Raw genomic sequence first — 26,077 nt, forward strand, 5'->3', positions numbered from 1 at the left:
TTCATGACTTTTGACAAGAAATGGACTTCAATAAAATCAAAAATCAGGCCTTCGTTCAATTAAAAACTATGAACATGCACACATACCAATCAGACTTGAAAAAGTAAAAGTTTTCTTTCACGGTGTGCGTACCGTTGTGCAAAAACCTTAGGCCAACTTGCGATTGAAAAACGCATGCGTTCCGTAGTTTCCTTCGCAGAGGGTAGACTTGCATAATTTGACCTCGACACAGCTTCGAGGCTAAGGGAATCAAATATGGACGCTCAAGGTATGAAAACTTGATAATTGCATTACAATTACACTGACAGAAATTTGTCGCGTTTCCGCAATTCACTGCCTGGAATCTTGATCATAAGGCTGATACTAGCTTTATGCTGAAGAATAGTTTTCAAGCTGATGGAGCGTTCAATTTCCTTTAAGGAGACCTGCCAATATTTTCAAGACCAGGAGATTTTCGAATTTTTATTAACAAAACAGAAATATTTTTGTCATGAAGGACATGAATAATTACAGGCCTTTATCCGTTCTTTTGATATTTACAAAGATTCTTGAAAAATAGTTCACGATCAGCTGATTGACTATTTCAAAGAGAAACAACTGCTAAAAAAGAATCAGCATGCGTTTCGTCAGCTACACTCAACTACCACGTCTTTAATAAATATTACTGATGAATGGCTTAACAACATTGATTCTCAAAAGATCAATATGACCATGTTTTTGGATCTAAAAAAGGCTTTCGATACAGTGGATCACAAAATATTGCTCGAAAAACTTTCTGGATATAGTGTACAGGGGAATGTGATTAGCTGGTTTTGATCCTACATAACCCAATGTGAACAATTTTGCAGGATCAATAGTGAATTTTCCAAGCCCTTAGGGGTAACATGTGGCATTCCCCAAGGTTCCTGCCGAGGCCCCCTTCTGTTCGTCATGTACCTTAACGACTTTGAAGAATGTTTACAATTTTCATTGGCAAGCATGTGTGTTGATGATACACACATGGCAATAGTCAGGCCTGGCCGTTTGAGGCGAGCGATAGCTCGCGCTCGCCTCCACGCTCCCCTCGCAGCCTGAGGCAAGCTATGAATTGCTCTCCTAAACAGAACATGAAGGAGGAATTGCTCCCCTAAAATTTCCTATTCAGAGCATTATGAAAACACACAAGGGTTAATTGGTTTATTTTTGTAACAGCGATTTCTCCCGTCATTGCATTTTTTGCAATTAACTTTTTGCTTGTTGGGCGGTTTTTGTTATGATAGGCATAAACTTCGATCTATTTGGAAAAAGATAGTTAACCGAAAGGTACATTTGTAGCGATTAGAACCTTTCACTCTTAAGAAAACAGGAATATTTTTGGAAGGAAAGTCGAAGAAATTGGTAGGAATTGTAGATTGGGGATATAATAAGACAGCAGGTCCCTCCCAGCAATAGAAACAAAACTATCCCTCAAAGAGAACAAGGTACTCTGTCTTGCAGATCAAAAACGACAACCAAAACATGGAATTCCACTATCCAGCGGCATTAACTGAAAAACCCAGATTGAGTGAAAACTATAACGGCAACATGTTTGGCATTATTGGCAAAGCCTGATCATCGTCCAATCTAGCAGTTTGTGAATCTATCTACAATATAAACATGACATACTGCTTTTGTGCAGACATAAGTGAGTTCGTTTTCACCTTAGGACTCCGTTGGTAGCATTTTCAATAGGAAAGCGGCACTGATTGGACAACCTCAACAGTCATGTGCTCGCGTTTTCTGAATGGCCTACTTCGATTCAAAACTGGGTATTTTAGCGTAGAGTTTTCCATCTATGTTCTGACGTTTTATTCTCTGAATAGTGCTGGACGTATAACTTCAGATTGTTTCAAAATTTTTTTTCAAAGCCATTTTCAAATTCTGTACAACAAAATAAATTGATTTGCAAGAGAATTGTTGCTTTTGTGTTGTGCCAGCTTTACATGAAACAGAAAGAGTCTGTTCTTTTAAAAACTTCAAGTAAAGGGGGTGCCTAAGTCACGGTTAAAGCAAATACAAATTGAAAGAAGTAAAACATCACACTCCAGAATGAGGCTATTAAAGGCAACCGACAGATACTAAAGGGGCTTATTAAGTCATCTGTCGATTGTCTTTAAAGTACATTCTATGTGTTACTGATTTAGCTCGCCTCAGCAAATGAGGGGAGCGATTCACAGCTCGCCTATAAAAATACAAACGGCCAGGCCTGAATAGTCTCTGAAGACATTAACAAGCTTACCTAAATGATGAATGACAAACTAGAAAATATTTCTGAATGGATGAGGATCAATAAATTTAGTGCAAATCCTAAGAAAACTGAGTTTATGCTTATCAGCCATCCACATAGAATAGATGAAATTCAATCTCTGGCTACTCTGAATTTTAATGGCACAGAAATAAAATAAGTGAAAAAAACTAAATCTCTAAGTATTATTGCGGATGAGATATATTTCTTGTAAAATAAGATATATTCCCCCAGGGTCGGGTTTTGAATCATCATTCTCTTCAGACATGTCTGTGAGCTTTTCAATTTTTCCAGCCTTTGCATGTGCAACCACTCTCTTGAATCTAGAACAAAGGTCTCTCACCACCTATTAACATGACTTTCTTCATTTTAGAATCACTTCAATTTTTTCAAAAATGTGTTGCTGATGATCCAGAAATTTCTGTGACAGTAGCAGCAATTAGAACATTACTTGAGGTCCTCAAGAAAACTGAAGGTACCAGTTTACAAAATCCTGACTATTTACAATTTATAGAAAGTTTTGTGAATTTTTGGTTAGTAATGAAGAGCTCTGATATCAGTTTTAGGGATATTCAAAAGCAATTTATATAATTTCATATGGATATTCAAAAGCAATTTATATAACAATGATGTTAATAATCTTGTCAGATATGCTTAAGTTTTCAAAATATTTTCAAAAAGAGGGAAATTAGGAATCATGAAATGTGCAAATAATAACCTTTAAGAAAGGCCAGTTACAGACATTGAAAAAGTATTGGGTAGAATTAAAGTGTTGAGTGTATTCAACTGCAGCAATTTCCATTCAATTTTTTCAACAGTTTGGGAAAACCACTCTGAATCATCCAAATGTATTACTGATCTAATGTTAATTTTCTATTCTAAAAAATTTCTGTTGTCATATTATATACTGCATATATTATATCATTCATAAGATCATGATTAAAAGTCTTTTTTAAACCCACAGCCGAAACATTAGCTGGACTGAGAGATAATATACAAAACGTTGTATCCCGATTGACTACCATAGAAGATTCAGTTACTTCTGTTTCATCTGGATGTGAATTGTTTCTACGATTTGTAACTTTAGCATCACTGGACCAGAGTGTATGTATTTTCTTGCACAGATTTACTATGATTTATTTTGACATTCGTTTTGTGTTCTGCAAACCAGTTAAATACTTATCATGATTGACATGATGAATATATATGATTGTATATGAAATAAATTGAGCAACTTTTTTTTCTTTCATTATTTTTTATCAATTTATGATTCATTTGCTTCTTATATTTTGTTGTAAGACCAATAGTTCATTTTTGTTCATATTCCTTGGTGATTTTAAGAATATTGTTTACTTTATTTTCCTGGTTGGTTTGTTTGACTGTTTTTCAAATCTGATACTGCCAAGGTTTTTAAGCAGTAGCAGAATAGGGTTTGAGACATTTTTTTTAGATATTTTTTTGGTTCTAAAATTTGTTCCCTTTGTCTGTAGCCAATCAGAAATCCAATTTAATAGACTTTCTTTCACCTGTCTTTTTTCACCCAGAAAACAGCTGCCATTTGCTTTTTCTATTGTAAGCGATGTAATCATGTGGGCTGTTGATACTGTGAAATTGGTGTTTTTAATGTTTTTCTCAGAATGATTTCTTTAATTGTTTGATATGTTTTTGCTTTCTTTGGTCAGTGATTTACTACATATGTGGCTGATTACTGCTCTTCAATCTATAATTCATCTGTCTAGGAGGAGGGACTTCCCGCCTCCTAATCTCCATCCTAATCCATTTGAAATTTTTCAAGTTTTCAAATTTTATATAATTGTCAATCCATCCTACATACAATTCTACACAACTACATTACAATTAAATGAAATATGAAGCTGAAATTAGATACAACAATGCTTAAAAAAATTACAAACTAAATATAGAAACAGACATTACATGATTGTATATAAGATAGATTGTTTAAGGAGGATCTCTCTGTATAGATAAACTAATCAAGAGAGAGCCCCCCCCCCCCCACCCCATTAGAGCAAAGAAACTAAAAACTTTATAAATAGAAAAAAAACATTAACCAGATTCACCAATACCCAATTACAACACATAAGATTCGATGAAATAGAGTTTTAATTTAAAGCGAAACATTGAAAAAGAACTAGCAACATGAATAAAAAATAGAAGAGTATTCCATAATTTAGAACCAAAATATTAAATTGTTTTTTGTCCATAGAGTTAGGTCCTTTATACTGATAAAAATATCACCTGGCTATAATCATTAGGTATTGTAGTCAAAGATAGCATTGGGTCATTTTTTTTAGTTGATATGTTATGAAGATGCCAGGGGAGCATATAGGAAAGCCAAAAATAGGGGAAAGGAGGGAGAGACTGAGAAATTGGGGAGGGAAGATCAATTTTTTTTTTTGAGATAAGATGGGCAACAAGAATGTTTTTTTATATCCAAGAAATACCAAACCAAAGAAATCCTGAAAGGTGATCATCTTTGAAGATTGTCCATAAGATAAAATTTGATGCAAACTAAGATGCTAGATGATCAGATTATCTTTTTTTTAAAGCTTTCCAGATCTAAAATCTAACTGTTTATGGTTCATTAAGTAAAGCATTCCCATTTTTTGCTATTGAAGGCTTTATTTCTGTAAACAATCTATGGATAGGAAAAGACTAGATGGTGCTTCTAAACTTTTCTCCATAATCTAATTCATCACTGAGCCGTAAGAAGGTTGCCACGCATCAGAGGCTGTTTAGGTCACAGTTGTGTGCTGAGCACTCTTTTGTATATGATTGGTTTAATGTTTTTGTGGCCCGGTTCGAGTGCAAATCAATTAGCTTCAAGTAATAAACACACAAAACACGACATAGTTTTTCAACGCAAACCTTTATAAAAACCAAATACTCTTTACAACTCCTCAACTTGATTCGAACAGTCCCTCTCTCTAACTAGCTAAAAAGTCCTCTTCCCGGGGGTAAGTCAGTTCTTGTAATAATGGTTAAAAAGGGGGGTCTTCAGAGAGGTCCTCACATTTTAGTTCTTGGCTACAGCCACAGTAGACCACAGTTTCATTTTTATTGGTTTCATATTTGTTATTTTATTTGTATTTCATTTTTATATTTTCATATTTATATTTTAAGGTGAAAATTAAGGGTTATGTTGCCATTAGAAGTATTGCTTAGGGTCCATGCCACATTGAAAAAGGTTGCATGTCAATTGAAGCATTACTTTTCAATAATCTTATAAACTAATACATTGACCATTTATGATGAAAATACGTAAGACCTCAGAAAAACAATTGAAATCTCTAATCCCATGGAAGCCGGATTGCTGTTGCATAATGCATTTTGATTGTTAATGTTATTGAAATGATTAGAATGTTTGGAACCGATTCAACGAGCATTAAGCAAACACCATTAAAATTTTATGGTATTAGCTTTCTCAGCTTTTTCGCTAACCAATTGTGATTGCATGCAATATTGTCTATAACGTAGCCAAAAAATTATTAATAAACTAATATTTTTTAAAATTTAATTATTTTCTTTTATTTGCACTTGGCTTTCTGATGTCAGTGGCTTACAGTGCTATTTGTGGTCTTTGTCTCATCTTGTTTTTAACACGTTTATCAGAGCCTTTTTTGCTTCCAAAATGAGTTTTTTTTGCTGTTTCTATTCAAATAGGCTCCCGAAACGCTGAGATTTCAAAAAACACTGTTGCACCCCACCCTTTTTGCAATGTTAACTTATCAAAAAAGCCACTCTTAATTTGTTTAATTCTACGTATGTTTATTGTTGCAACTATTCCTTTCATTTTATGGGTTACCCTTCAGCAGAACCCTTCAACTATAAAAGACCGCATTATTACAATTGCAGTTTGCGTCCACAGAAAAAAATGCCGTTCCTGGTTGCCACCACCACCAAGTCTCGCTTTTGACGAAAGCTTTACATACCCTAGGTTCATTAGGCGCTCTTCGTTTAGTTTCATCACAGTTTGAAGTCCAAGTCCTTTCCAAAGCATTTCACCGTCCCCTTTGCCAGAGCTGCTCTTTTCCCAAAATATTTTCTTATTCAGTTGTATTTCACTTCTTATTCATCCCCTTTTCCACCCTTTTCTCTTCCACCCTTTTTCAAACCTTTTCTTTTACCCTTTTCCAACCCTTTTATTTTTCAGCCTTCTCCAACCCTTTCGTTTTCTCCCTCTATCCAACCCTTTCGTTTTCTCCCTCTATCCAACCCTTTCGTTTTCTCCCCCTATCCAAACCTTTCGCTATCACCCCTATCCAACCCTTTCGTTTTCTCCCCCTTTCCAAACCTTTCGCTATCACCCCTATCCAACCCTTTCGTTTTCTCCCCCTATCCATTCCTTTCGTTTTCTCCCCCTTTCCAAACCTTTCGCTATCACCCCTATCCAACCCTTTCGTTTTCTCCCCCTATCCAAACCTTTCGCTATCACCCCTATCCAACCCTTTCGTTTTCTCCCCCTTTCCAAACCTTTCGCTATCACCCCTATCCAACCCTTTCGTTTTCTCCCCCTATCCAAACCTTTCGCTATCACCCCTATCCAACCCTTTCGTTTTCTCCCCCTTTCCAAACCTTTCGCTATCACCCCTATCCAACCCTTTCGTTTTCTCCCTCTATCCAACCCTTTCGTTTTCTCCCCCTATCCAAACCTTTCGCTATCACCCCTATCCAACCCTTTCGTTTTCTCCCCCTATCCAAACCTTTCGTTTTCTCCCCCTATCCAAACCTTTCGCTATCACCCCTATCCAACCCTTTCGTTTTCTCCCTCTATCCAACCCTTTCGTTTTCTCCCTCTATCCAACCCTTTCGTTTTCTCCCTCTATCCAACCCTTTCGTTTTCTCCCTCTATCCAACCCTTTCGTTTTCTCCCCCTATCCAAACCTTTCGCTATCACCCCTATCCAACCCTTTCGTTTTCTCCCTCTATCCAACCCTTTCGTTTTCTCCCCCTATCCAAACCTTTCGCTATCACCCCTCTCCAACCCTTTCGTTTTCTCCCCCTATCCAAACCTTTCGCTATCACCCCTATCCAACCCTTTCGTTTTCTCCCTCTATCCAACCCTTTCGTTTTCTCCCCCTATCCAAACCTTTCGCTATCACCCCTATCCAACCCTTTCGTTTTCTCCCTCTATCCAACCCTTTCGTTTTCTCCCTCTATCCAACCCTTTCGTTTTCTCCCTCTATCCAACCCTTTCGTTTTCTCCCTCTATCCAACCCTTTCGTTTTCTCCCCCTATCCAAACCTTTCGTTTTCTCCCTTTATCCAAACCTTTCGCTATCACCCCTATCCAACCCTTTCGTTTTCTCCCCCTATCCAAACCTTTCGTTTTCTCCCCCTATCCAAACCTTTCGCTATCACCCCTATCCAACCCTTTCGTTTTCTCCCCCTTTCCAAACCTTTCGCTATCACCCCTATCCAAACCTTTCGCTATCACCCCTATCCAACCCTTTCGTTTTCTCCCCCTATCCAAACCTTTCGTTTTCTCCCCCTATCCAAACCTTTCGCTATCACCCCTATCCAACCCTTTCGCTATCACCCCTATCCAAACCTTTCGTTTTCTCCCCCTATCCAAACCTTTCGTTTTCTCCCCCTTTCCAAACCTTTCGCTATCACCCCTATCCAAACCTTTCGCTATCACCCCTATCCAACCCTTTCGCTATCACCCCTATCCAAACCTTTCGCTATCACCCCTATCCAAACCTTTCGTTTTCTCCCCCTATCCAAACCTTTCGCTATCACCCCTATCCAACCCTTTCGTTTTCTCCCCCTATCCAAACCTTTCGTTTTCTCCCCCTATCCAAACCTTTCGCTATCACCCCTATCCAACCCTTTCGCTATCACCCCTATCCAAACCTTTCGTTTTCTCCCCCTATCCAAACCTTTCGTTTTCTCCCCCTTTCCAAACCTTTCGCTATCACCCCTATCCAAACCTTTCGCTATCACCCCTATCCAAACCTTTCGTTTTCTCCCCCTATCCAAACCTTTCGCTATCACCCCTATCCAACCCTTTCGCTATCACCCCTATCCAAACCTTTCGCTATCACCCCTATCCAAACCTTTCGTTTTCTCCCCCTATCCAAACCTTTCGCTATCACCCCTATCCAACCCTTTCGTTTTCTCCCCCTATCCAAACCTTTCGTTTTCTCCCCCTATCCAAACCTTTCGCTATCACCCCTATCCAACCCTTTCGTTTTCTCCCTCTATCCAACCCTTTCGTTTTCTCCCTCTATCCAAACCTTTCGTTTTCTCCCCCTATCCAAACCTTTCGCTATCACCCCTATCCAACCCTTTCGTTTTCTCCCTCTATCCAACCCTTTCGTTTTCTCCCCCTATCCAAACCTTTCGCTATCACCCCTATCCAACCCTTTCGTTTTCTCCCCCTATCCAACCCTTTCGTTTTCTCCCCCTATCCAACCCTTTCGTTTTCTCCCCCTTTCCAACACTTTCGTTTTCACCCCTATCAAACCCTTTCTCTTTCACCCCTATCCAACTCGTTTTCACCCGTTTTCTTGTATCTGCTCTACTAGTTTATGGGAAATCTGGGGAATCTTTCGGCCTCCTGAGGATTTGATTCTGAAAACTGGGGTGAGATGTGTATTTCGTGGCGTTTTCATTGCCCTGGTTAATCTAGGGGTATTCAAAATGACATAGCATGGGTCTCACCTTGCTTGGTAAAGCCACAATATAAATAGGCTGTTTTATTTTCCCAGCCCTCCCTCCCTTATTTTTCTTTATGCGAAATGCCTTCTCAGAATCGCTTTGCGTGTTGAGTTTTATTTACGGCATCGTTAAAACTTCTCATACCTTTAGGCATCTTTTGTGCTATTTAGCGTTTTTTTATGCTATTAAATTGGACTGGTGCATCGGCTATTAGTGGGGAAGAGAGGAATTTTCTGTCCAATCCCTTTCAATTATCAATCAGATTTGGGGGGTTATTGTGTAACTTTTTCTTGGTTACCCCTTTATTTTAATGATTCATGGTAGGTTAAGCGCTTTACGCCAATGCACCAATTGTCCAACTTGCTCTCGATGATGTGGGAACGTAGCCTCATGACTGACCTTCTGATATCGATAGCAGTTTTTCTGAGGGAGCTTCGTGCTCTTTGTAGTGTATTGGTATATCATTCCTGAGCTAGTAGATTAAATTATTTGAAAGCTAATTTCATTCTGGTGTTGAGCTAAAAGTCTCCTCATTGCTTCTATGCAAAGTACGTGCGCGTTGGTTTTGAAAATTTCATTGCAGCCTCCCTAATTCTTGCCGACAGGTCATCGAGGAGTTCTCCCATATCTTTTCTGGAACTATCTGGATACACAAGACGACACAATTAGGATGGATGAAACTGAAAGCCTCATTTTCTTTTCTTTTCTTTTCTAAACCTTTTCTATCTCGATAGAATAATCTCAAAGAGATAGAATTGTCTCAGTCATATTAGCAGGAACGATGCCACATACACCTTCACTAATAGGAGAATGAACAAATATAAGCCAAGATATAAAATATGAAAGGAATAAAGGAATGTTTCGTCAAAAATCATTGAACTAGTAGTTTTGAAATAAATCCCGAGCGAAAGAGGCCACACAATTGCCTGGTTGCTAGTAAAGGAACGTAGAACCTGGCATCTGATGAAGCTTTCATTTAAGCACATACATGATCATCAAATGCCCAAGTACATTGACATATGGATCAAAGAAAATACCAGAAACGTAACAACCAGTTCTGTGCCGCTTATTGCGTCATCTTGTGCTTCTAGATAGTTCCAGGAAAGATGTGACAGAACTCTTTGATGATCTGTCGGCAGGAATTTAGGAAGCTAAGGCTGCAATGAAATTTTCAAAACCAACGCGCATGTAGACTTTTAACTCTAAGGAGACTTTTAACTCTACACCAGAATTAAATAAGCCTTCAAATGGGTTATGATCATGATTATGACTCATTAGTGTCATGCATGGTCTAATAATGCCAAGAAGCATCAAACACATTTAGATCAACATAGTTTTGGCGATGTTCCGGTGAACTCCAACTCACTCGGTTATCAGCACAAAGGTTGTGGCAAAACTTGGGGAAATCTACTAATGACGTCACAAAAATGCAAATATCAGCAAAATAAATTACATGATACATCAATTGAAAGCTCTTGAAATGTGCATCATTCACAAAAGACCTACAATTGCTGAATTGTGCAATTTATTTTGAATAAATAGCGGATTTATGACTGTTTTCGCCATTATCGATGACGTCATCAGTCACGTGATACTGAGTAAAAAATTTTTGGTGCCATCTTGGATTTTAAATCTCCATACTCGAAAGTACATGAAAGCATCAAGATCATCTCGGTTTGGTTAGAAATCAGATTTTCGCAGCCATAGCCCTGCCTAATCTGCTAAGCTACTTTTCACGAGGAAATACTCATAAATGTACTGAGCACACATCTGTTAATCAACCCTATTAAACCAGTGTTGATATTGACCAACATTTAACTCAACGTGTATTTTGTCACCTGCAAAGGATTTCTTATTCTGTAATAAAAGCCCATTTTGTGTTAATTTTGGCAAAGAATATGCGCAAGGTTTTATGAAAAGATAGGAACAGATTATGCAGATTCAAAAGGAATAATTAGAAATCCATCGATTTTATCATTCAACATCGGTTTTGAGGATTAGAATCTGCCTTAGCCCGAAACTCTGTTTATGTCAAGTTCTGGGAAGCGCAGAATGAGTTGCACATAAATCTAAGCATGGAGGGACTCAACTTTAGCTCACAATCGTAACTGGAGATTATATTTTTGTTCAGTCAGCTGAAGCAAGCTCTTCATGTTATATACACAATCAACAGGAACACATATAGTGAAATAAAGATAGACTTTGGGTTGTATACTCAAGAGTTTTAAAACCTTGCTCTGTGGAAATGAAGCTGTTTCCTTTTAAACAGAATGTAGTAGCGGTAGATCCTTTTTAACATCCAAACTAGGGGGCGATTCCCCCTTTAGCCACGGTGATGTTTGGAAACAACATTGGCCTCCTACCATAATATAACCACCTGAAGCACCTTGGCCTTTTTCAATCACACCCTTTTTATTTTGGGCCGATCCACTTTTTTTCACACTCTCGTATTCTTGGTTGTTTTTTGAACCAGCCGGATGTCAAGTGGAGATGTTTTTGGTATCTCTTCAAATCCTTGGAATGTATTTTTGCCTGCTCATAGCAAAACACAGGTGGTTGAATTCCCACAATCAAAACAAACTATTTACTACTGCTGATTGGTGTTAAGAAATTCTGCAAATGAAAGGAGACTGGCTATTCTTTCCTTTCGTGTTTTATCATTTTGCTGTTTTTATGTTTCTGGAAAACAAACAATGATTTATTTGTTTTTATATACGTATATGACAATCGTTTTTACAAGAAATACCATTACATTAGAATTTGGGACATCGAAGATATTTTCATGCTCGGCAAAAGATTGGATTTTGGATATTGTATTTTTTTCACTACGAGAGATAAGACCCTATTGAAGGACTTTCTTTGTTTGCTTGTGAAGCACAGCCAATGAAATCTATGGAAAATCGAGAAAATTCGGATTTCTGCATTCGTTCGAAATTCAATCGTTCCTTCAATTTTTGCACAGAGTAGTTTTGAAAATGGCTTAGAAAAAATCAAACATTTGTAGCATAGCTTAAAGACTCATTGTTAACAATGGACCTTTGCGAGCGTGGCGACGGTCCAAACAATGGCAGTAAACTTCTACGGATTAACCAAAATTGATCTGTCTGAAAATGCATTATGGGATGGCGCTATGGCTCATTGTTAAGGCCGATTTCCATTTGAGATTTTTTGTGGGCGCGGGCGTAGCGCCCAAGTCTGAGCATGCGTCGTTAAAGTCAAGTGGTCTCGATTTTGCGTCCGCTGTGAGCGCCAGAAAGTTGATAGGGTCTCAACTTTTTTGTGCGCTCGGCCACTTGACAGCAGCACTTAGCTACGCATGCTTAGATTTGGGCGCTACGCCCGCGCGCACAAAAAATGTCAAATGGAAATCGGCCTTTAGCAATGAGTCTTTAAGCCTTTCGTCTGAAACTGTTCGGAGTACAGAACGACAGAAGATAGATCAAAAACTCTACGCTAGGAAATTTTTATATATCCAGTTGTGGATCGAAATAGGCCAATCAGAAACGCCAGCACATGACTTTTGAGGTTTCCCAATCAGTGCTGCTCGCCTATTGAAAGTGTTACCAATGGATTCCTAAGGTGAAGACGAATTCCTTCTGTCTTCGTAATAGCGATTTGTTCATTTCTATATAGATAGATTCCAAAACTATTGTTTTTATTTTTTCGTTTTGTCAATTTAAAATTCTATTGTGAGTTATCATATCTTTATATGTTTTTTGTATACACGATCGTATGCAAATTCTTATGAAAATTTAATCCAATTGAAACAGTCTATAGAATAAATATATATAGTATAATGGAGCAAAGATAAAAAACCTCATTAAAAATTTCATTGGTTGATCTTTTTACATACAGTGTTTACCCCCTTGTTTATGTCATAAGTTGCCCTTGTATTATGTCGATGACCCCCTTGCTAAAAATCCAAGTCGCACTCAATTTAAAAAGACCTTCGTTGAAAAAGCATAGTTTGTACAGCTTCAAAACGGATGTTGTCTTTGAGATGATTAAAAACGGCGTCCATGAAATGGCGAATTGGACGACCTTCCTCACGAGTTCGTCTGTTCGGTGTTGATGCCATAAGTTTAGGTCCGTATCGAATTCTCGCAGGTGTGAAAGAATCTGGGATAAAATTGCATTTAGAATGCAGAATCCAAACGAAATTAAACAAACTAACCAATCAAAGTCTAAGAAATAATATCCCGCTTTAAGCACGAACAGGCAATATGTGGCGATAATGAAACAAAATATGGTGACTTTGTTGATGTTAGTTCTTTCGATACTGGCCAACTTTGAATCCTTTACAGAAAACCAACAAAATATCGCGACGATTAAGAGCATTGAAACAGTAAGAATACCGGTTGTTGTAATGATAAATGCAACGAGGTCATTGATGCCTTCTTCATTGCCGCCATTTTGGAAAATGCTGTGTACAATGACGCCATTTCCCGCCATGGATGCAAATGTGTCGACTACTGTTAAAAGTGAGATCAACTTGTCAAACTTTGGCATTGTCCATGCAAATCTTGAAATTTTTCCCAAGTTCCCTGTCACTGTCGCAAATATGGAGAAAATGTTTAAACAAAGCAGCGTGACGTTGAAAAAGTGATCAGTGATTGCCTTTGTCAAATAGTATAACATTTCCATTCTGATCGCCTTGGACCTGTCAATCAGAGATTTGTTCGCAATTTAAAATCCCTTGCCTTCGTTCTTGGATGCTTCTGCTTAGCCTATCCGTCAAATTTACTATGCATTTTTGGACTGTTATTGATCATCTGTGGTTTTTTGTATTAGGTGATGTTTTGATATGTGATTGCGAACGATAACGAAAATCCACCATATTTATCGAAGGAAAAGCAAATATTTTCTTCTATTCTAAATCAACTAACACCGAATCTATTTGAATACAGCCAAAAGTCAATCACGCCAACAGATGTTGCCTGAAGTGTTTTCGGGACCGAAAGACTATGTAATCTTTGCATGTGAACAAGTTTGTTTGATTTTCTTCCACTCTCAAACAAAGTCTTGAAATCCACAATCCTTGCATGAATACGAAATATTTACCTACAAACCCAATGATATTCAGGTTTTCAGTGAAAATCCTCTCCGATTTGGCTTCCACAAGAACTGATCTGCAACTTCAACGATTTATTTCACGACAACCTAACTCTTCAGATTTGTAGACTCTTATTATCCTAAGCGCTTTTTGACATTTGGCGTTTTTCATGAAAGTCGATCCGCTGCATGAAAGTCGAGTCGATCTTTCATCTGGTGCATTCGAGCCAAGCTTTGTAAATTTGTATGATGTTTTTCCCGTTATTGATTTTGCAATGTTTGTTGAATGGCCTATAAAATTCTTCTCAGATTTCTTTACTGTAATAATCGACGTGCAGATGAACGGAAGGGTTTCTGGTAACTTTCTCGCAGTGTAATGTTTTCACACAAGACACAATTCGCATCTGTTCCTGGCCGAGTAATCACCTGTTCTATCTTCATTCTGTCTGCGCAGCTAGATTCTGTTCGGTATGTAGAATGTGGTATAAAGAAATCTTGTATTCACCGTTAACAGTATTTTCGTTCGCCGTATGTTTACAGAAAAACATGCGTTTTCTTTGACAAGGTCAAACTATCAATCAATTCAAAAAAATCCCGCGAAGTAGGAATTTAAAACTGCAAACCTCAAAACCGTGGCCTTCTGCAAAATACTGCGCAGTTATAAACATCCAATTTCAAGAAATCCGATTAAAAAGTAGGTATTTAAGGTGTCGATGTTTTGCAGCTGATTTTCGCTATTTGACGATTCGGTCTGGTGACGCGTCCTGCCTACGCTTTTCCATTGCAAGTGCAACAGTGTGATCTCAAATCAAAAGCATAAAGCGAACAAAAACAATAACATGCATGCGAAAGAAAATTATGACTAGATTTGACCTGCCATTGTTGATACATTGCCGATATATTTGACAGAGAATTTGAATATATAAGCAGATCTTTAAGTAGGAGATTGAGCACAATGTTTTTAGGTTTCATAAATTTTCTCCTCTATTTCGTTTGATACAGTTGCAAGATTCATCTGCGAAGTCATGAAGCCGTTTCAATGAAACCTTTAAGCTTGAAGAAGATATGGCTTACAGAAATAGAATTGACTGTCTCGATTAGAAATTGAAAGAGCTTTGGTTTCCTAAGCTCCCAATAACTTTCTAGTTCGGGGGGAGATGAATCATGCCCGTCCTCCAGACCATGCACTATTTTGTCCCCAGAACAATTTCAAATGACAATTTTTAGTCCATTTTAAGTAGGATATTCTTATTTCGTTCTTTCAGCAAAAACTTTAAGTTATTTGATTGCCCTGGATCTCTTGACGCTTGTCCCACCGGCCGATTTAAAATGCTCTACTTTCAAATTATATTTTTTGCAAAAATTTTGAAAGTTCGACCATCTAGATTTGAGATGATCAACATGTTATCGTAGTGCGGCTTGCAATTTTCTTGTTTTCAAAATAATTAGAAAATTTCATACGTCTATATAGATTTCTATGTTCGGTATCATAACACGATTCCTAATTGTTATTGCATACTTTTCACATCTTGTTTGTTTTTATGTGGAGAAAATCGCGTATTCAGTTATTATTTTCTAGAAAAAGCTACGACCTGAACACATTTAGGACCTGGAACCCTAACAGAGCCCTTGGTACCGCCCCTTTTATTGCTCCCTAATGCTCTGGCTTCTTATTTGTGAAGTTATAGTTATTTTCTTTCAATTATGAACCATTTCTACAAATTAGTCAGGTTTTGCTCTATATCCAACTTACTTTGCGATCGCCCTCTCAGTTAAAAAATCGAAGTTCTTCGAAGGCGATTTTAGTTTCACTTTATTGTTCCTGCATTAAGCCATCAACCTTGAGATCATGTGCCTTCAAATTTGATCTAAATCCTCTTAGATCCTGCAGATTTGAATAAAAAAACTATGAAACAATCTGATTCGCCTGATATTCATAATTATACTAATGGTAATTTTAATCGGCGATATCCATGCTTAGCTGTCTAGAAAAGGGCTTATTTAATCGTTTTCTTGAAAAAATCTCATCAAATCCTTGCTTTAATGTTTCAATTACAATTGCCGCGATCGATTGAAATTCTTTATTGTAAATAAACTTTTTGTATCAGATAAGCAAGATGTTAGCAACCTTTTTTACTTCGGAAAACTTGCCTCTCGTATCCGTTTTTTCAACATTTTTCTGCTCGCCTCTAGTTGTCTATAGAACTCCATGCTTTTATTATCTGAATATGTTCACCATGTTTTTCTTATACCAACAAAGAAGTACGATTTAGGAACCAAATAGCAATGAATTATTCAAATTGTCTGTGTTTACTTCAATTTTCCCATATATTTATTTCTTTCGATTTTTCGGCGATACGACCAAACTTTTTTCTGCCCAGATTAGAGTCATTTGTATATATTTTAACAATTTCTGCAGTTTCTAATTTTATACATAATGACCACCGCAGATTCCTGATGTATTTTTGCCCGCATTTTCGATTCATGTTTGCTCGATATCCTCATTTTCCGATGCCACGCGGCAGATAATCACAAAGCTGCCTAAAAGTAGCTTGTTTCGAACCTTTTCTTGTCAAGTTGCAGCTTCTTTATCGTATTATCAATTTTATCAATTTTATCGCTGAAATTTTAATGCATGGTAGGTGGTGTGGCACCAGCATTGTGTGAAAATCTTGCAACATGCAGATTATTTTGCTAGCGCGCTATTTTATCTCAGTAAGGACGTCTACTCAGCAGCCTCGTTTTCACATATGATAAAGATTGGACCACAGAATGGGAAATAGGCAGAAGGGGAACTCCTGCCTATCAGGTGAAGCCTGAAAAAACTAGCGCATGCGTTAACTTATACGAGCATGTATCTGTCGGGGAAATTTTAAGAAAGAAAGAAAGTAGACAACTTTATTTTAGACGAAATGTCCCATGATAGGGAACAAATTCAATTATATATCATAATTCGTTTATATCTGGTTAATAAATGATAATTTGTCATGGCTAAGTTCGTCTGATGAAATCGAGGTTAAAGGGGAATTAAGAAATTCTATTGTTGACTCGGGCTTAAAAAACAACAAAGGAACCGACGAGAGTTACCCTTCTGCCTATTTCCTATTCTGTGATTGGACTATGATCATTAACTTTCGATAATTCACGACCTCTTTTCTACCAGAAGTCTCCATTCTGATTATAAACGAGGTTGAATCGGTGGCTCTTTCTCATTTCGTTTAATCGAATAAGGTTCATTTTATATCAGCGTTTACTTAAGCCTTCATAACGAAGCTGCTTTCTGAATGCTGTTGGAGCTTTTTAATTCTTTCACCAGCATGATGTTGCCATAAAAACGGGCGCTTTTTAAACTGTTAATGATACAGCAAAGCCTTAATAACAGAGGTCTGGGGTTACCGGATGTCTCCAAAAACGGGACAGCAGCACCCTAAACATTAAATACGAGAACCTACTCTTTCATTAAGTAGACAGAAGCTCAGGTTCATCAATCATGTGTCACAGATGTTGCAGAAGAAAAGGCTAAAAATGGGATTTATGTTGAAAGTTCGTTCTGTGCATCAATGAAGAAAGGAAGCGTAATTTTGAGACTAAAAATTGCAGACACATGTTTTAAACTAGTCAAATGAAACGATAAAAAATGCACGACTTAATAGCAAGCTAATTAGAAAGCTGCTCAGACATCAAGAAATTTTAAAATTTTATGATAGATCATAATTAATTTGAAGGCTTTAGACAGACTACAAAAGGCAGGAGATGTGCTCTCTTGCACCAGACTTGAAAGTTCTTGTGTTTCTGTTACCTGCTCTGCTCTACAGAAAGTGTTTTTGTTATTCAATCTTAATCGGATTCGACATGGAAATGTCCTCAGTTGCGAGACATGACCGGACTACAACGTTTCATTTTAGCCCAGGATTGGACCCAGTCAGACACAATCACTTAGAAAATCACTCATGCTAATAACACTATTCAAAGCAGACTTACGAACTTTGCTAGAAACCTTTGACGCAGTAGATGTTATTTTGTACTAGCCCAACCTACAACTACGTCTCTATAAGAACAAAGTTGGTAATGAAGACAGGAATTTATTTAAAAAATGCTTAACAGATTGTGCTTTATCGGTTTTGAATACGATGAACTCGAAATTTGGCTTTTAAGATAAGGACATATTCTGATCTCCAATCCTACTTATTACAGTATATTTTTTTGCTTGATGTACTTTGTGGCTTTTTTTCTTTAACTTCCTAGAAACAGGTGTTTTTCACGGGCAAAACATCAAAAGAAAACCGTTTATCCAAAAAATAAATAAAAGTCAAAACACAGATAAGATTGCCCAGATAAGGAACCAAATTGATCGCAGTATCTATAAATTTACTCGTTTTAAACTTTTCTATTTGTCGCTTTCTTGCCAGCAGAATTCTTACTTTTAATTATCTTGTTAAAAATTTTATCGTGCAAACTGTTTGAGATTGATTTCTAAAGGTGAATTTCAATGGTGATCAAAACCACAAATTTATTTTTTCTTTTTTTGTTAGGATTTCAAGGAATGTAAGCGAATTTTAGTTGATAGAGGTGGGTAGAATTTCATGTTTTTTCGATTGTTAAGTGAAATTGAAAATCATATAAGGATCTAGCATAGGAGTAGATAAATGACCTAAGGATTAAATCTAGTTAAGTATTCAGAAATAAAATATAAAATAAATAAATCGAGCCTTGTTTTAATCCTCGGCGATATCAAAGCTGTGCAACGTGATAAATTTGTTTTAATATCGTCATAAAAGGCCTATGATACAAATATCAAATTTTAAATTATTTGACTTTGAGAATTGATTGTTTTCTTTCCGTTTTAACAACACCCAGATATTTTTATGCTGTAATCTAACGACGTCTTGCCATGATCAAACATCTCATTAGGCCATACATCTTCCCTCTTTACGTAAAACTTTTGATTTAGATGTAATTTGATGTAATGTATTCATTGCACAGATCCTAAGTATCATATAGGTTTTTCACTGGCAGTAAAATAAATAAATAATTAATAAAACAAAAACCTATTAGTAAATATCACCAAATGTAAGTATAGTCCTTTATTATACTAAATATAGTTAGGCTAGAAAATATTTGCAAGTATAGAGCTAAAATGATTACATTGTATATATAAATATATGACGATCTCGATTTCAATTTTAAAAAGCTGTTGTGCCGTGATGAAATTTCCTCAAAATAAGTCTGGGAACAACTGCTGCATCGATTAATGTCTGAATGAGATCATACGATAAACAAGAAAATTTTTGCACAGTACTGACCTGGTATTAATACCAAGGAAGGGTTGAAAATATGAAGCACCTTTAATGGTGCAAAGTCGATTAAACCTGCAAAGTCTTCACTGAGATATGACCACATGAATAAAAGCTCTTTTCCTTACAAATCACTGTAATTTGATTTGGTTCCAAGACTTATGAACCAGGCCAAAACATCAGTAAGCCATTAGCAAGACTCAGCTCTGGCTATATATCTCAGACAATTTCTAAAAGACTTTACTGATTTTGTACTAAATGTTCTTTCAAAATGTTTTTTCATGTTGTGAAGTCCAATATCTTTCAAAATTGATTTTACCTATAATGTTATCACTTCGAAACTTATTTCTTATCTCTGCGAGTTCTAGTAATCTTGCTTTACTTTTAAATTGCCTTTTTAAATTCATTTTTAGGCGAGCTGTTCTTGAAAAAAGCAGCTGGGTCAAGGAAAAGAATTGCAAAATTGAGTGGGCAGTTTATCAGAGATGGAGCTGTAAGTTATTGCATTAGGCCCTATTTCAGTGTTACTTTAGTTTTCTTATGGAATTCGATCAATATCTAATCATTATTGTCATTATGTTACACGAGCTGCCTGCGTCGCATGGCAGAAATATGTACATTCACTGGGCTTTGTGCCCTCAATACGGAGAAGAAGGTTTTATAGCTTGGACGGGAAGCATAGGTCAATTAGAGATGGCGAAGAAAACGAAGAGTCCAAAGAGGAAATGGCTCGACGTCGGCTTCTCTTCTGTTTCCTACACTTTCACCTTTTTTCCTTCAGTCCTTATACCAGTCTTACTGCGTTTTCTAAACATGGAGATCTTTATTACTTTTTGGTTTCTTCAAACATTCTGTAACGTTTGTGCTTGTAAAGGGAAATTTAAATTATAAAAAGACTTTTTTAGGTAGCAAAATTCTGGTTAACTTGTTAATAAATACAGCTGTTTCCCTTTTAAAGTATGGTTAATTATTTTCCCCAATTTTCGACGGAATGTTGCACAGTGCTTATGCTTGCAAGATTTGCCAATTAAAATTTATAAGACTTTTAATCTTCCTACCTTCGATTTTCTATTTAAGATTCCCCATTTTTCTAAAACGAATGTGTATTTTGGCATATTTTTTGCAGACTATTCTTACGCATTCAAAGTCCAGAGGCGTTCTTCAGCTGCTCAAAGAAGCCGTTGATCAGAACAAACGATTTCAGGTTTATGTGACTGAATCGATGCCGGACATGTCTGGGTAACGGATACGTCCTTCAATATTTGCTTATGCATCTGTTTTAAGTTTAAGCTGAGAAATCGATCATCATATTTAGTAGCAATTTCAAAGAAGTCATTATAACAGCTAGGAATCATTATTGAAATCATCGTTATTCACAATCGGAATCCTAATCCTAATCAGAACCTTAACCAGACTCTTAATCTTGACCGTAATCGGGATAGAGATTGTGTTTGAAATCGCTTTTTCAAGCGATATCAGAATCCTAATCGGAATCATGGTTGAATCTTAAACGGTATCTTAATATTTGTTCCAGGTTACTAAGCAAAAACCATTAGCATATAAGGGTAAGATGGTTCTCAGAATGTTTTACCATTGTCAATCATAAGACTGAAGGTGGTGTTCTCTCTTCATTTAAACCATTTATTTTTGGGCTGTCGGTGCGCCAATCGCACAGACGGCCATAAATAAAACCCCAACCGTTTTTGAGGAACAATGGCCTTCTTCCGACGACTAGCAGCACCTTGTTCATGCGAAAAGTTGCAAGCCATACGGCCATTAACTATTGCAAGAAGAAGAAAAAAAGAAAGTCAAAATGCATGTAAAGAAAAACCCATGAAGATATCTAGACATGGGTTGGGTGGGCAGGGTCGCAAAGGAAAAACCTTTCCTCTCCAAAGTCCAACTTTGAGTTGTCGTGCAACGTGTGAGAATGAAACTGTGCTAAGACAAAGTTTATGTACCCAAGGCCAATGCACACTTGCACGCTTGTTGCTATAGCCGTATAAAAGACACAATATAAAGCATACTCGAGCACTGCTACAATAGACACAAACTCCACAATTGTGCAATCTGTGCCCAAAAAACAAAAGCCCAAGGGGCACCTAAAAGGCGTACCCTGTCACATATTAAACATGATTAAATTTCATTTAATCAAGCTTTAATCGAGATTTTTATCGGAATTTTATCGAAATCTTGATCGAAAATAAGAAATGTAATCGGAATCATTTGTTTAAATGAAAAGGGTAACATGATTCGCTTCTTAGAGTGTTTGACGATTATCCTAGAAAGAAACATTGGGCTTGCTATTTTTGTTGCTGTCTGAAAACATTCACACCTCCGGGTACCTTTCATTTTGTTCTGAGTGCAGCCTTGATATGAAATTGCCGAAAACATATCCTATAATCTTGTAAAAATTTTCTCCCTGTGTATTATACATTTATTATATCTTTAATAGGATACTTGAGGTGGTGCGTAGCCAAGAATCACAGTACCTTATTAAAGCGAACCTTTTTGAGAGATTTCTGATTAAGATCTCTTTTTACCGACCCGCGGAAGCTGCAAAGTCTCATGGAGAGCTGTGATTATTTGATTTAGGCCAGCTTCAATTAATTTTGTTGATATCAAATAATCTATGCAGGACATGTGGATATAGATAACGTCACATGGCCTATTTCGCTCGTGTTCGTTCTTTCAAATTTAAAAATCTCTTCCTCCCATTGATCTGAACTGTGATTTTGTCTGTAGTGTTTTTATATTTTTCGAGAAGTAAGGTGTTTTTTTATGGGTACTGCCATCTGCTCTACTGTGATCATACGTAAATGGCAGGTGTACCATTGCTCTAAATCTTCGACTCAAGTCCTTGAATATGCATTTTTTAGATGTTTTGACTGTTGCTTTTTAATCCTATGTTTGCATAATCTGTGAAAATGGTTGATGACAAATCTGTGAATCCATTTTCAGAAATCTGATGCACAAAGAACTACAAGATCTTGGCATTCCCAGCACTGTTATTCTAGACTCAGCTGTTGGGTAGGCTGCTCTTTCGCCCTTTCCAGCGTTTAGCAAAGTATTGTGTTAGGTGTTACAAGGCTTTGGCTAACGAGTTTTTTTAATCTGAAAAACAGGGACCTTGAATTTGGACTTTGCGATCTTTCTTTCTAATAACACGCTGCAAGAAGAAAAACATTCTTGCTATAGCTTAAAAGCGATCGACAAACACTAAAGAGACTAAAGTAATCTGTCCATCAACTATTAGCCAATCAATGATCGTGTGAGTAATATTACGCTAATTGATTGGCTACTTTTGATTGACAGATTGACAGATGGCTTAAGCCACTTAGGTATCTGTCGATTGCCTTTAATATTTCAGTGACAAGTATGATAAGGGGATAAAATTATATTTTTATATCGCATGTAATTTCCCCATGTTAATCTGTAAAGTTTTTCTTATAAATGTTAAGTTAGCATTTATATATTTTGTTTAGCCTTTACATCCACACTTATTGCATAAAGAAAGTATAGACAACAATTTAGGCCAGCCTACATTGTAAAAGCATAGAAAAGATCTTGTTGCAATGTTGCAGTATATTGTGTTTCAAATTGTTATAAACTGTTGTCATCATTAATGCTATCACTGTGTTAGTGTTTATTTACAAATTTATGTTACAAATTCATTTTACCAGGTACATTATGGAAAGGGTAGACATGGTTCTTGTCGGCGCTGAAGGAGTTGGTGAAAGCGGTGGCCTAATAAACAAGGTGATGCCCAATTCCGTTGTTTATTTATTATGGAATTTCTTTACGTCTATCTCTAGTTGGTTTGAGATTTATATGCAAAAAAAGCATATCCTATATTACTGTATGGCTCTAATTAAGAGACTTTAGGTATTATTCAAGACGAACATGCCTGTTTCACGTGATCTGTACTCGTCTCACTAAAAACTTGTTTATTTCATAGTATAACGTGACAATCCGTTTCAAGAGTCCATTGCTTCTAAGCAAAGCTGTCGACTTTGAGGAAGGCCATATGAAAGACAATATTTCTACAATCCTTGCCAAAAATAACTGGAACACCTTCCCATTGCAGCATGCAAATATACAAAGAAAGTCTAAAACTAACTTACCAAAATATCGCTGCCGCTTCAAAAATTTCGACCCCCTCCCCCCGTACAATGTTTATTTATTTTCTCAATACTTTCATACAGCTTTCAGTGAAGAAATTTTTACCTTCAGGATCAAAACAGCCCAATTGAACAACATTGTAACGGGGAGTAGTGGGGGGGGGGGGGATTTTCCAAAGAAAGCTTCAGCTTTGCGCAAGTGTTCCAACAATTTTGGCAAGGATTGTAGCTATCTTGCCTTAGACTATGCCATGTTTTAATTGTTTTTCTAAGGCAGATTTTCAAAGTTTTGCACCCTTTTCTGGACTCTTGATAACCCATTAATGAAAAGATACTCCAATTTCTCATGATGTAAATAGCAACTTGATGACGTTCGCAGCGCTAGCTGGATTATGTCAAATTAAGAAAATCCTTGGTCAAACCGCTGTGATCAAATGAACAATTCGTTTGTTCAAAGAGAAAACCGGCGATTAATTTTCATCGTCTTTTTGTGCCATCAATGGCTGACAGTATCCCACGCAGATAAAATTAAGCATTCCGTGAATTACCATTATACATGATTGTCTCCTGTCTTAGTAAGTAAATGTTCCTTGAACTTATTTTAATTCTCTCTAAGGTGGGAACATACCAGCTTGCAGTGATGGCTAAAGCCATGAGCAAACCTGTGTATGCGGTTGCTGAAAGCTTCAAGTTTCAGCGAATTTACCCGCTTAATCAAAAAGAAGTCCCAAACAAACACAAGGTAAGGCTCGTTTAATTATCCCAGTTTTGCAATCATTTCAGGCTCTATGCCAGTTGATTTCAATTCTAAAGAAATCATAGACTACCTTATTTGTGGAAATGAAGGAGATGCTTTTAAAAGCATTTTCAAGTTTGGCATTGAGATAGAGTCCTTAAGAGATGACGTCACACAAATATATTTTTGAATTTTTGAATTTGGATCCCATAACCTGAAAGAGATATGGCCACAAAATCACAAGCTCTTTACCCGTTAAAGCACTGTAGTTTGGTATCTGTTCATAACTTCAAATCTTTCATTGGCTATGTCGTCAGAATTCAAAAATTCTAAAAATATGTATTTTTAGAATGTGACATGACGTCACACTTCACAACTCTTTTGCTTTTTCAAACCTACAAGGTACATACAGGGTACCATCATACCAATAGGGTACTTTCTTACCAATAGGGTACCAACATAGACTTTACTGTCCCAAACAAGCCTTGGGGAAACTCAAATGACAAACATGCTCTATAGGATACCTTATAAATTTAGCCATAATCTACGCCTCGTGATACGAATTTTTTGTTAAATTTCTCGTTTGTTGTGTAGGAATTGCTCTATTAGAAAATTTTTATGTTGATGACGCGATTACGGTCGGGTAAGTTAAACAAGTTAAAAACTTTTGGCGCCGTTGTTTGTTTTTATCGATTTGTTTTCGTTGCTAATCGCTGTCATCTGCAGGCTGCATACCTTGAAAGATGGCACTTAGTATCATAGTAACAAACCGAGCATTTGAAAATTGCACGATAAGCGGAAATATTACATGCTAAAGTGCTTTTTGTTCGATACTCCTAAGAGTATAAACGTCGAATAAAGTCCAATGGTAAGCAGAAAGTTTATATCTCAATGAGGATCGAAAGTAACGCGAGTGGAAAAAATGTGTTTCCAGAAATTGTCTATGTTTTGACCAATCAGTGACCTCGCTACGTTTATACTCTTTCAACCTTTCTGTACACGCTACGTTTATACTCTAGGGAGAGTCGGACGAAAGGTGCTTTAGTAGCAAGCTTTATGAAGTAGCAATCCATTTATTCTTAGAAGAACATAGCCAAAGACACTGCCTTCTATATTCCATACTTTCAGATCGGCATTAAATTGTTCTTGTCCTTGGTAACACACATTTAGCATTATTTCATTTCATCTTGGTGACATCATCCTTGTTGCAGCCTCTTGGCGTCATTCAAAACAGGTTTTCTTTAAAAACTCGGCGCCGTATTTCCAGAGGCCTGAAAACCATATCAAATGAATAAAGTTGCATCATTTGAGATATGTTACTCCCTCCTATCCTCGGCCGGGTTTGAAGAATGTTCATAAGAGTTTTGTTTGTATCAATGTTTTCGATTATACACCCACTTCCCTGTTGTTAAAAGAAATGACTGCTTGCCAAAGGGCATATTACATGCCTGGCAAAAACTACCAACCTATTCGTTTAGAATCTTTTGATAAACGAATATGATTGGCTCACATTTTCATGATGTAACTGATCACGTGAAGCGTATATTTTTCTTAGAAAAACGTCGAGTAAGCATAACTGATCACATGGAAAATCACATGAATGCCCATTACCTTAAGCGAAGCTAATTGTTTTATTTGAATTTATTACTTACAAATCGCTTTTTCATCGCATTTCATTTCTCTTTTTCTGTTTCAGTATTGCAACACGACGGAAACAGGTCATCCACTTGTGGACTACACGCCACCTTCGTACATAACTCTACTTTTCACTGATTTAGGTGTCCTGACGCCCTCTGCAGTCAGCGATGAACTTATCAACCTGTATTGCTAATATTTAATATTGTCATTTAAAAGATTTCGTCTATGAGTAAATACGTGGCTTTATTGTATGGTCCAAACTTTAGGGGTCATGCATTTTTATCATCATTTAC

The 26,077-nt window shown here is 36.9% G+C and overlaps 2 protein-coding genes across 2 annotated transcripts in view; one reads left to right on the forward strand and one right to left on the reverse strand.

The window, feature by feature from the left end:
* LOC135684021 (pre-mRNA-processing-splicing factor 8) overlaps positions 1–215 on the reverse strand; it is a 29,362-nt gene extending 29,147 nt beyond the window's left edge. The window contains exon 1 of the mRNA XM_065199465.2: positions 87–215. The gene's annotated coding sequence lies outside the window, so the exon portion shown is untranslated. The remainder of the gene's footprint in view (positions 1–86) is intronic.
* On the forward strand, positions 197–26,018 carry LOC135684023 (translation initiation factor eIF2B subunit alpha). The gene is made up of 10 exons (XM_065199468.2): positions 197–268; positions 2,637–2,738; positions 3,228–3,367; positions 18,528–18,564; positions 19,703–19,782; positions 20,416–20,528; positions 22,251–22,319; positions 22,973–23,048; positions 24,027–24,152; positions 25,843–26,018. The coding sequence occupies exons 1-10, from the start codon at positions 256–258 to the stop codon at positions 25,975–25,977; spliced, it is 891 nt and encodes a 296-aa protein (XP_065055540.1). The 5' UTR covers positions 197–255; the 3' UTR covers positions 25,978–26,018.
* The last annotated feature ends 59 nt before the right edge of the window (positions 26,019–26,077 follow it).

The sequence above is a fragment of the Rhopilema esculentum genome, chromosome 7, assembly GCF_057945365.1.
Source record: "Rhopilema esculentum isolate cy_ngs chromosome 7, ASM5794536v1, whole genome shotgun sequence".
Taxonomy (NCBI): Eukaryota; Metazoa; Cnidaria; class Scyphozoa; order Rhizostomeae; family Rhizostomatidae; genus Rhopilema; species Rhopilema esculentum.

Excerpts from the sequence above, each read along its gene's own strand:
- LOC135684023 (XM_065199468.2), top strand. Across the intron at positions 3,368-18,527 it reads TAGCATCACTGGACCAGAGT|GATTTCAAGGAATGTAAGCG; the intron begins GTATGTATTTTC and ends TTTTTTTGTTAG. Across the intron at positions 18,565-19,702 it reads GCGAATTTTAGTTGATAGAG|GCGAGCTGTTCTTGAAAAAA; the intron begins GTGGGTAGAATT and ends ATTCATTTTTAG.